A 12,698-nucleotide genomic window follows, 5' to 3' on the forward strand; every position below is an offset into this window, starting at 1 on the left:
ATCAAAATAATTACTACTCATCTCCACAAATCAACACAATGCATTCTGGTCTATGGTCTAACAGGGTTTCAATACACATACATGTACTCAAGCCCTTAAATAATAAAACATAGTCGGCTGGATGCCAAAATACGTATTTTTCTACTGTTACTATGTAATTGTATTTAAATAAAAGATACTGCGTACAAAATGACAAGCATGAGGGCGTTTCCAAGGTGTGGCTATGCAGTTGCTCTTGTGTTGTAGGTGACTGTTTATTGGTCAAAGTCAAATGAGCAAATTCTCTCTAATATTCAGGTCTGATATGGTTGAGGTCATGTTATCTAAAACAGATATTATCTCATAAATTCATCTAGTCTAAATTTATATAAGGGCCACGTTTTACTGAGAAACAAGACAAGGGAAGAGAGTAGAGAAATGGATTTTTGCAGTGTGGGGCTACATCCCAAACCTCAAAGATAAACGTTAAAAGCAGCGATGCTCGTCATGGAAGCAGCACTAATAAATAAAAAACATTACTACGATATACAGTTTGGTTTCTTTGTAAGTGTTCGCTTATTGATGTCATTTGACTGTAAGGACATCAACGTAGGCAAACATTGTGCTGCGTTTCTAAGCGACAAGAAAAATGCATCAAGATACCTCAACCTCCCCCATCTCACTTTCTCTCTCGCTCTTGTCTGTATAGATCAGTCAATGTACACAAGCGGATGAACCTCTGTGTGTAGGCTTGTAGAAAACGACCGTGTCCCATTATAAAGTGCCTTTCTCCAAGAAAAGACTTGACAACCGATAAAGAAATGCAAAAGAAAGGGAGCCAGATCGCAAGAGTGTATTGAGATGTGTGTGTATGACAGTTCTGAAAGGCCTTGAAATGATAAAGTTTAAATGCATAAAGAAAGGCATCTGAATACAGTATCTCCACCACCTCCACTCTCTCACGGCATTGCGTTCTTGAACCTTGTTCTCTCACTCCGTAACCCAGCAACAAACCGTATCCGTTCACATAGATTAGGCATTATGACCGGCTCACAATCAGGTGTTTTACCCCTGACCACTAGGGGCAGTGTGCATGCAGACGTACCAGAGAAGAATTAAAAATGGTACAAATATAAAAAAATGTTTTTCTATTGTGCATTCCAATTAATATTAATTAAATTGAAGTTGGTTTGTTTTTATTTATGCCATAATAACTAAAAAAATACAGCTAACTAACAAAATAAAAGTCAATAAAAACATAACATAATAAAAAAAGGTGTTATCTCATTTTGTAACCAAACTTTTCATTTAAAGGTGCAGTGTATGACATTAAGCGGCATCTAGTGGTGAGTTTGTGAATTGCAACCAATGGCTCCGACAACGGTGGCCTACAAAAGGCTAAGATGTCGTTACGATTTCGCATCTTTTCCAAAGGAGATAACGTATTTACGAAACGCGCTTTAGAGCAGTTTGTCCGTTTAGGGCTACTGTAGAAACAACATGGTGATTTCCATGCAAGGGGACCCACGGTGTATGTAGATAGAAATAGCTCAATGCAAGGTAAAAAAAACATAACGCTTCATTATATAAGGGCTTTAAACACCTCTAAAGACATAGTTATGTTTATTAAGTTGCATTTCTATCAATAGATTCTCCTTAAAAAAAATCACACACAGAACCTTTAATGTTACAGATACACAAGTACAATTTGTGCGTTCTCTTTAAATCAGAGCAACAAGGAATACATGTTCCAGAACATATGCAAAGCATACGTTGCTAGAAATGTATTGCACAGTGTGGAAGATACCACTTGGCATGTTTTGAAATGCATTGCAGGCGTGAAAGCTGGATACATCAAATTCTATTACATGACCTCTCCTCTCGCCCACTCCAATCAAAATACATAGGAAACACACACATAGTTGCAATCAAATCACATATTTACATCAATATCACACATAGATTTACACAAAGACGGAGCATTTCCCACCCCATCAAACCCACACGCTTAGATAAAGACCATTGGGAAGTCAGCGCATCTGGAGAAAATAAGCAGTTAGCTAAGTGATTAAACACACACTTCAGACTTTATCACCGCTGGAGTCTTGAGACACAGTCACACAAACACACAAATATATACATAATATAAAAGGATTATTCAATATCTAACAAAGCCAATGCAATATAATTATATGGAGGTCACAACAATAGAAGTCAATGTGAGATTTCCAGCATGATATAAAACGCTGTGTTTGTGTGTTTGGTGGTAAAGGTTAGGGAATGTGAATATTATCGGTTATGAAAAGGGCACGATTGTACACAGCAGTCTTCAGCAGGAGCTGCCCAGATCGCTCCGTCTACTACACGAAACACCCGGGAATAACCGTATAGCGAAGTCTGGTATCAACAAGGTGTGTTGTGTCTGTGCGTATGTCTCGATATGCCTGAAGAATAAACGTGACATTAATCTAAAGAGAAGTCGTCACTCTGTGACTGAACAAACCGATTATATGCACCTCGTTTCCTTTTTGAGGTACAAAATATTCACAGACTGCCAGATGTATTTCTGTAAGTTAAGGTATAACTGCATACCCGCTTTTTTTTATACAGTATACTTGGCTACAGTACATCTTTCATTTTAAACCAAACGTTTGTGGCTTTCGGATGTGCTGACTGTTTCTATAATTCGTGGCTGAAGATGATGTTTTTAAAGTCCTTGTGAACCAGAAGTTGCGATCGTTTTAACATCCGTGTTTAGAAGCATTTCTGAGTGAAATGGAATTTCTAATGAGAAATATAGTGGGAGTGGCTTTTGTCTTTCTCTGTCATATGATTAGATGCATAAAATCAAAAACACGTTGTTTAAGATGGATAGTCATTACTGAACCACGTTGATTTGGTATCAACGATAAATGGCAATTGTCATTTTTTATTTCACTGCGACTTTAAGTCTTTTACAATGCAAGAAGAAATCTTGTAGGTATAGGGAATAAAACTTAAGGGTAATGGAGTCCCTTAGAAATAAGACACCTGACATCCAAGGGTTTCAAGTCCGATGACAAGGCAGTCATTTTTTTACCTCTAGAGACAGAACAAAAACGTAAATCTACCCGATGGCTGTCATTAGCACTTGATAAAGTACTCATGAATGTTAAAAAGTACCTAGCATATGGTTTTTTAGGCCCTACTTTGGTTTATGGAGTGTCCAACAACAAGTTTATGGACATACAATGTGTTTAAACACTATAATGTCGTAATAATAGGCAGTTATTCGTACCTTACTTCTTTACTGACTCTCAAATGCTTTGTTCCATGATTCATCCATCTAGGCCCCGCCTACCCACCAACCTTGAGTCATGTGATTGGTCAGATGGTGTAGTCTGTTGTTATTGGTCAAACGCGTTCATCATTTTACCGAACCAATTTGAGCACGAGTTTTACGAGGAAGAAGACGCTAATCCACAACAAACTCCACCACGACTTGAGCAGGATGTTTGTCAGTGGCAAGTGACAACTCTTGTCATAAAAACTCCCAGTGTCACAACATGCATGTTGTGCTTTTGCTCGTCAATGAAATAAAATATATATTTTTTCTTAAAATACTGTAAATACGTTAGTAATACTATTATTTCGTCTTAACTGTGCGATGTCATGGTACATAGAGCATTTCAGAAAGTCGACGTTATGAAGAATTATTGTAGTATCACCCAAATATATCTATATAGGTGCACGTGCGGCAAATGTGTCAAAATGCAAAGTTAATAGCCAGATAAACAAACTTCAACACCCCAGAAATAACGGTACATGCTAATGTTAACGTTATATGCATTAGCTAAACACAGATATAAGGTACGCAAATATTTCTTGAAGTAAAGACAAAAATTTGGTGGAGCTAACAGGTCCAAATAGAGTTGGTATTGCCCCCTCTTTCAAGGATAATCGTTTCACATACCCTGCAGTGAACACGCCAAGATTATTAAAGCAATCTTCGGTGAAATGACGCGCGCACAGTACAAGGGGTTATACTCCTTTGGTATCGTTTGAAAATGAATTGTAGCCATTTTTCCCTCAGACGTTCTTCCTTTGAAATAAGACCGTCTTAGTGTCACACTGTAGAACACAGACACTAGACCTGATACACACGCATCACGGACGAGCGACAGTGTTTGGGGGAGGAGAGATAAGTTTTCGGGGCAGTATCAGCAAAACGTAGGCGGGGACTATGTATAGTGACGTAGATATGCGGGTGTACTAGTCCACATCTCATTTGTGTGATTCAGAGTCGACTCCCATTTTTACAAGCCAATAACTTTGTTATTTATTCACCTTCGGATTTACAACTTGGCAGACTGCTTACTTTCAAACACGGCAACATAACAGACTGCATGAAGTGTCATTTTCATGATCTCATGCTACCTACTCTTTAAGTATCTGTTGGTAAGTTAAGGAATAGTATGAAATCATGATTCACATGATTCATTTTCAATGTGGACAGACAGACAAAGTACCTGTCGTGTTGCACTTGGTAAGGACATAAATTGGTTTTAACATAAAACTAAGATTCCAGTTACTCTTAAAAAAAACAATAATCTGAAGTTGCTCACATCATACAGCTTTGCTTTGAAGACCTACAAAACTACTGTTCGTGAACTAAAGCCCCCTGATCCCGGTCCATGCTGAAAATTAAACCAAATTCCCTTGAGCCGCACGTCAAACCCCAATTAAAATGAAACCTCAACCAAATAGAGCTCACAAAGAACTGTTTGGACACATTTCTTACACAACACTGCCTTTGCGCATTAGCCTTGCGTAGAAGAAAGTATTCTACCGTCAAAACATTTCACACTTCTATAAAATCCCAACCTGTTTTACTTTCAGCATATTTCAGTTTCAGAATTAAAACATTTTTCTCACAATGTGAGATTTTTGGATGTTACGTTTAGTATGAAAACGCTTTATGGCCTTGCCCTTGATCACCCCAGGTGCAGTTTATACGGTTTGCCAACACATCTCTGACCCTCTCATGTACCTGTAGACCCTGATTCATCCGTGTGAGTCGACCTGGAGCGCATGTTATCATACCTGCTGTGTCTGTGATGAAATTCTGCTCTGTGATTATCTCCTACTGTTCAGCAAACACAAACACACGCAGCAGTCAGAACACAAAATAAAAGATCAAAAAGACAAAATTTTGGTCACTATTGCCATTTTTTTAGTCATTTGCAAATCTCACAATCAAACTTTTGGGTGAAAAAAGCCAGGATGTAACATCTCTGCATGCTGTTTCTCCTTCCTGTGTTAAGACTCCGGATCACAAATCACAAAATGAAACCACATCTACGAAAGCTATTCACAAATCACGAAGCCGTCGTGCTGAGGCGCTCCGGCACAAGATCGAACAGCTGTCTTATCTCAACTCACAATCCGAGGAGACATGCAATGCGGAGAACATCCGCCCCCTCCAAATCCGTCGAATCTGTGTTCCAAACTCTCCTCTTTTCTAAATATAAATCATTTATCTGAAGAGTTCAGAATCTGATCAATTACACTGTACAGGCGAAGCAGTTAGTAAAAAGGAAGTAAAATGGAGAAAAGGAAGGATTAGCTTTGGTCGTTTAAACATGCATCTGTTCTCAGAAATGATCCCTTATAATGAGACATATTTTATCCATTATTTCTTCTAAGAATGTACAGACATAATGACAGCGCTTCGGTTGTATTCGTGGGGGTAAAGAAATATTCTCTCTCTTACTTACAAAAAGAAATTCAGAACAGATAAAGATATCAAATTAAATAGACATAAACATAAAACAGGTTTCCTTTTTTCACTTTTCTTATCTAATCATTTCTTAATATATGAAATAAAGATCTACACTTCATTTTTATTTCATTGAATGTCCTGTTTCACGTTTTTTGTGTATTTAAGAAGGTTATTTACTAGAACGAATAATAACTAAAACTATAATGTTGATCAAAATCAGACAAAATATCGGCGTAAATATTATTGGAGAAACTAAACAAAATTAGTAATGTTGCCTTCGCAATCAGCTAAGGTAAGTTTAAGTTCAGCAAATAAAATTATTAACTGAAAATGAATAAACTAAACTAAAGCAAAACCTTAATAAATATATTAAACTAATATAGTAACATTAAAAATAAAGATATAAATAATAAAACGATAAAAATTCAAATGAAACCACAAACAAATTGAAAATATGAAAATATTCTGGTACAATAAATCCGAATACCAAACTATAAAAACTGATCACAACCAGCAAACACCACCAGTACAATTAACAGGATGCTCAATAGACGCCTTTACTATTAGTTAACAATGTCATGCGTTTTGTGGGCGGAGCTTAGGTGGAGGCCGAAAGATCCCCCTGACCGCATCACTAATGCTAGGAAACATGTTTTGTTTGCTTGCTTTTTGACAATGACTAGAAAAAAACGGGTACATTTTTAACATGCAAGGTCACTCAATGTCTAGGACTGCGATTGTTATTAAAAAGTAAACTTTAATGCCAGGATGCTGATCGACCTGTACATGCTCACTCAATGGATCTAGAGACGACCTAACAGGATTACCTCAAGTTAAGTGGCCTGACATCTACACCTACCAGACAGTGAAACCAAGCATGTATAGTAAAGATAAACCGAGATCGTATACATCTTTAGATGCCTGCGTGCACTAACAGTGGCAAACGTTAGCAAATGCATTTACTTGAACACAAACCTGACACATAACATGAGCCTTCTCACTGATCCCCCTCCCTTTAATGCACATGTGCCGAAAGAAAAAAGAGATGACAAAACAGTTTCCTTTATGTTTAGTTTCTGGCCGCTAGTAAACTGCTAGTTGTATAACTAACAAAGTTAGCTAGCATACCCTACCTAGCATGCGTTCAAAGGTTAACGCTACGTGAAAAATAACCCTGTGCCCCAGTTTCTGATTTGTGCATACGTGAAATATTTTTAAACACAAAACATCAACATAAGACAGTAGTTTTATCTTGTGTTATGAAGTTAAACACAAGCATTTTTGCCGATTGTTTGTGTTCAGTCCGCTAGTTTTATTGAGTTTAACTTCAGCTGTCGTCAGTGTTTTTGTTTGACAATGGCAACAGGTGAGTTAAAATATCAAATTGCGGCACTAAACAACATAACAAGATGATATTTTAAACTCCTTATGTAGCCGAATCTGTGCTGGTTTGAATTGGTCGCCTCCGTCTTCATTTTGTTTTTCCTCCAGCGAATGCTGTGACGTAAGCATGACGTCGACACAAAAGGGGTCTATTTGAGACACATAGAGCTGAATAAAATATTAAAGGGCGGAGCTTAATCTCCATAAACCAATAAGATATTAGTCCCTCAGGAGATGCTCTCTGACCTAAAACCTGTGTTGAAATGGTGCAGACAGCACCCCTAATGTTAGAATGGGTTTGGGCTCATGACATGGGTCAAGCTGCAATATCCCGAAAGGTCAAAGTGCTTTACTCACCAGGTCGTGGTTAGTTGAGTTGGAGTCATCCTCAGGAAAGGGAATATATACAGCTAAGGCCATGCAGTTGGCAAAAATCGCTATCAATATAAAGATATCGAATGGCCTGATATCTGGGTTAAGGAAAGCGACAAAGAACAATAGAAAAACATGACATAATATAACATCTCATAATCCAAATTGGAATTATTTGTTTTGTTTCGTAAAAAACAGCTTATCTTCTATGAGGTCTGAAAACAGATGTTCTTTGTAAAGCCCGACTTTACACGCCTTTAGTTTAAAGGGATACTTCACCCAAAAATGAAAATGACCCTTCGAAAAAACCCACCCCCCTTCGTTCCTGTTGCTGTCTGACAAGCTTTTTAGTATCAGGCATTTTTGGGTGAACTGTCACTTTAGGATGAAGGTGTTCCTCGAGGCAGAAAACAGAACGTCACTTTCATAAAAACCACCAGACAGGCTTCTGGAGGAGATCATAGGCCTATACGTCATGACGGGACATCTGGATATCTGCTCTACATGCAAAAGTGAACTAATCGATTTACCCGTTCGACTCTCTTTACAAAAAGGATACTTCCATTCCACGAGGCTGATGCAGGCCCGGCGGATGGGGTTGTTGAGGTTGAGGCAGAAGAGTGCTCTCTGTGGCCTCGTGTTGGCCGAACTGCCCTGTTTTTTGCTCTTGGCATACTGCTGCCGTTTCTTTTGGGCCAGCGAGCCCACCGGTACCACCGAGGACACGGGCAAGACCACCGCAGCTGCGGGAGGCGCGGCAGGGGTCGCCACAGGCGGAGCGGGGCCGTTGGCGCTCATGTTGCGGGCGCGGACCTGAGCGGGGCGTCCACCAGCACGGGCCGGCCCGGGGCGAGGGAGCAGAGGGTCTCACCAACAGCCTGGCACGTCACCAGAGACAGGGACTCTGGTACTGCTGGCATAATTTGCCTCTGTGGAGAAACGGATAGGCGAGTTAGAATCTGTATGTGCATTCTGTGAAGTGAAATAGAGAGAATAAGCAGGAGAAGAGAATGTTGTGGGAGGCTGTGCAGCGACTTCCTTCACTTCAGCATTATATTATGCAATGATGTGGGTGTAAGACCAAGAAAACGCATACAGTGTGTCTTCAGGTTTGAAGGCCGGTGTCCAGCCTGGGTTCACAAGAAGTCCTAAACATGAAGGCACTTACTCTTCTGTAACCATACGACACCTTTATGTGAGGAACAGACTTTAAGTTGTAAGTCAATGTAAATCCCTTTCATCTTTCTAATCAAATCAGTACACCAAAAAGATCATTGCTTTTTAAAAAGGCTCCAGCAGACATTATACTAAAGCGGGTCAGCGAGAAAAAAACGAATAGATGACAAAGGTATTATAAGGATAATGTCACTTTAAAGTTGAGCATGTGGAAAAATCAATGCATGATGTGGCATGACCCAACAACCAGCCTAAAAACACAAACAACGTGGCAGAGAATCACACTAAACCGACGACACTAGAAAATTGTCAAAATATGATCCAGCACAACCCAGCTCTGATGCACACGCATAACAGATACATCAGCTGAGTCCTTCAACCACTAGGCCCCTACAGAGCAAATGAAGATATGCATGCAAAGGTCATACGCTTGTATATATTTCCCTTGAAGCGTTTGTCTTCCATCAGATTGTGAAATTCTGCCTTTGCAGACATCAGATCCGTATGTTGACAACCATCTATACCTCACATCCATTTACAATGTTAATCTGCACCGTGTAAAACATTAAGTGCATTTCATCCTTGTCAGCAAATGCTCTTATGTTAATATATCTCATCTTTACGGCGATACAAATCAATTGCACCATGAAACATAAGAGATAAATATAACATTGTGGACAAAGAGAAAATAATGCTTTTCCTGCTAGATTAATCTTGCAGGAAGTGCATAATTTTCTCTTTGTCCACAATGTGGTATATTTATCTCTCTAACAAGAACAGCATCCAAGCAGGCAATAGAAATGCATTCATAGATAAAGAGTCTCACGACTCCTAAAATATCCTAAATATAAAGAAAACAGAATCTCCTTGAACACACTGTATAGCGCTCTCCAAATTTTATTCTCCATTAAATCTGTGTCTTTCATCCGATGATCCTCAGTCCCAACAGCTGTGATGCGTTTATCGTGTCACCGACTGTTCAGTTTTTATAAACGCCTGGATGTGACAAGCAGTGACAACATCAAAGGTCTAACGGGACCCATTCACATGAAGGACAAAACGGAGCTGAACGCGCGCATCCTCTGCATCAGCACCATCGAGTGTTTTCAGCCCTTGGATGGACGCAGCGTGAACGCGTTGGCCGATCGGTTCAATAAAAAAAGATGTTTGACCAAAGACGCGTCAGGCCCCGGCGTGCACATCTTACCTTTGATGAGGTCTTTATTTTCAACTGATGGTGATGATGTTGCGGCTTATATCCAGAGGTAAAACTCCGACATCGATTGAAACGCTCGGGTCCGATCTGACACGGTAAATTCAAATGCATCAGTGTGCGTTCGTGAAAGCGCTATTTTGCTCACGAGAGAGCGCGAGCGCGAGAGCTCGGTGCCCGTGTGTAAGCGTGACGCGGTGTCGGTGAACGGTGAAACGAGCTGAACTCCCCCTCCGGTTGTGCACGCGCAAACACATCTCACTGGCGAGACTCGGTTCGCTATTCGAAAGAGTCGCGGGCTTTTTGTTGTTCGCCAAAATGTTGCTCACCTTGTTTCCAAGGTCTTGATTATTGATATGTTATTCCTAGAATTTTTCCAATATTGTTACACCTTATTTAACTCCAAAACAAATCCAATTATTGAAAATCGATTCGGCCGAATCATCAAGAAGAATTGGTTCAAGAAACGACTCGCGAATCTGAGACTAACCTACGTGGGCCATATAGGTATGATAAATACCTTGAACAAATAAACTTGATCTGTTTAACTAGCAATACGTTTTGAGCAATATATATTTATATATACATCCGGAGGTTACTGTTAACGTTAAGATCTAATGACACATTTGCGTAAAAATTACGCCATTAAAGGGATACTTAACTACCCAAGCAAAATGTTTTACTCACCCTCAAGGCATCCTAACTGACTATGGTTTTCTTCTTGAAGAATAATGCAGATATAAAACAGATATAATACCGCGTATCATTTTTCTTCCAAGCGGTAGATTGGGAGTGAATGGGTGTTGACTTTTTGAAGCTCCAAAAAGTGCATCCATCGATCAAAGAAGCCGTGTCGAGCAGTTTTTGATACATTGATCAAAAAGTCAACACCCATCAACTCCCATTGTACCGATTGGAAGTAAAATGATATGTGTTTTTTATAACTTTGACTCTTCTCCAAGAAGAAAACAATAGTCAGTTAGGATGCCTTGAGGGCGAGTAAAACATGGGAAATTTGGATTTGGTAGTAAAGTATTCCTTAAATCTGTTTTATCGTTATTTCATACACAAAGTTTTATTCTGAAGCCTCGTCATTCTGTTCCACTTCCAACATGAATGAAAGCCTTATATAAATGGCTAAAATAGGCTTATTTACATTTAGTCATTTAGCAGACGCTTTTATCCAAAGCAACTTACAAAGAGTTCAAGGAACAATAATTGATGCATCATAGGAGCAATAAGACAATAGGTATTAATACAAAGTTCCTAGTTTAACAAAAGTTAGACCAATTATTCTGCTAATAATGTCCCTTTTCCATTCCTGTAAATTCATGCTAACTTTATAAATATTAAGATACGTTTATAACGATTAGTTAAAATATTTATTTTATAATAAGGACCCTAAAACCAAGGGAAAACATCAGTTGTGAGGTCAAGAAATGCTTTTAGCAACTTTCAGAAATGAATAGGCGATTGGGTTCCTTTGAAAATGGTCCGGATTGAATTGGCCATATAGAAAATTTCACAGTTCATAGAGGAGAACTTAAGACTTCAAAACACGCGATTAAAGCTCATAGACTGCTGACTTCTCTTGAGTAATCATTTCAAAGGAGGAAATTTGCAATATGAATACCCAGTTTTCCCCTTCATCCTCAAAGTGCTTCAGATGTTGCTGAGGCAAAGTAGACACTTTCCAAAAGTTGATACTGTGCATTTTCTGTTATCATTTAGGCCTAGTTTAGTGAAGTTTCTTCACATTTATAAATACTTGTATGAAGTGATGTATTATTCCTGCACAACATCTCTATTGAAGGACAACCTTGTAATGTGTCTATCATCTAAACACTTCAAAGGACGAGTTTGTCGCAATCAGACACCTATAGAAATTACACAACCTGTTCACCACCTGCCCTGCTCAGAAACTCAAAACATCTCTCACATTACAACTGATGACTGGCATATTCTCTAAAACAAGAACGATATTTCTGCTGTCGAGCTTGTGTCACACAACAACTGACAGAAAGTGTGTATTATTAGAGAAAGATCTATATGATTGCATAAAGATGTCATTGTGAACTGTTTTAATGAAAATGTAAACAGAACATGTATTCCTACAGGTGTCAAGAGTGAAACCTTACAGATGATAAAGAAATGTTTTCATTTGCATGTACAGTACTAGTCATTTTTAAACCATTAAATTCTGAGGAGAATATAAAGAAAATACGATCAATTTGACTCACATGAGAACATTTTCAGAATTCGATTTTGAATGAATCGCAGCAGTTTTACACAATGTAATAGGCCTACACCCTTCAGTTTATGTATAAAACTTTGTGTCGATTTCATCCTTAAAGTGTACATATGCACACTCAAGAGTGTCCTTCAGGTATACAAATGTTTACGTGAAGTGAATTTTTTATTTTCTTTGTTTTCTGCATATAAAATGCTTATATTCATCAGGTTTAGGAGACTGAAAAATAAATTAACAATAAAATAATTGAAATACTGAACAAATGAACCTGTAAATGACAGCAAGAATCTATTTAAGCTTACCTTTGTGACTCTTGCATTTATGAACGTGATAAGATATCCTCATAAACCCATGATGAAGTTGTAATAAAGTTCATGTGTGTTGTTCATTTGGTGCCCGGTGGCAGGGTCAGCCGGGCCTTTGGCTCACTGTGAGACTGGGATAAATTTACGCCGGGTGTCCACTTACCAGTCTACCACATATAATGGTTTCTCCACGAAACAACTTTAATAATTAAATGCCTTTTCAGCCAATCGCTAGTCACGATATCTTCTCACTGTCAC

At 38.7% G+C, this 12,698-nt stretch overlaps 1 protein-coding gene across 15 annotated transcripts in view; it reads right to left on the reverse strand.

Annotated features, from left to right (window-relative positions):
- The window catches only part of cacna1da (calcium channel, voltage-dependent, L type, alpha 1D subunit, a), a 72,444-nt gene extending 62,372 nt beyond the window's left edge, over window positions 1–10,072 (reverse strand). For all 15 annotated transcript variants that reach the window (XM_056735052.1, XM_056735051.1, XM_056735055.1 and 12 more), the window contains exons 1-3: window positions 9,879–10,072; window positions 8,055–8,424; window positions 7,481–7,586 (exon numbers count right to left, since the gene is read on the reverse strand). In XM_056735052.1, coding sequence (XP_056591030.1) covers window positions 7,481–7,586; window positions 8,055–8,293 — 345 coding nt within the window. In that variant the 5' untranslated portion in view covers window positions 8,294–8,424; window positions 9,879–10,072. The remainder of the gene's footprint in view (window positions 1–7,480; window positions 7,587–8,054; window positions 8,425–9,878) is intronic.
- Between the last annotated feature and the right edge of the window lie 2,626 nt (window positions 10,073–12,698).

The sequence above is a fragment of the Triplophysa dalaica genome, chromosome 21, assembly GCF_015846415.1.
Source record: "Triplophysa dalaica isolate WHDGS20190420 chromosome 21, ASM1584641v1, whole genome shotgun sequence".
NCBI classification, from domain to species: domain Eukaryota; kingdom Metazoa; phylum Chordata; class Actinopteri; order Cypriniformes; family Nemacheilidae; genus Triplophysa; species Triplophysa dalaica.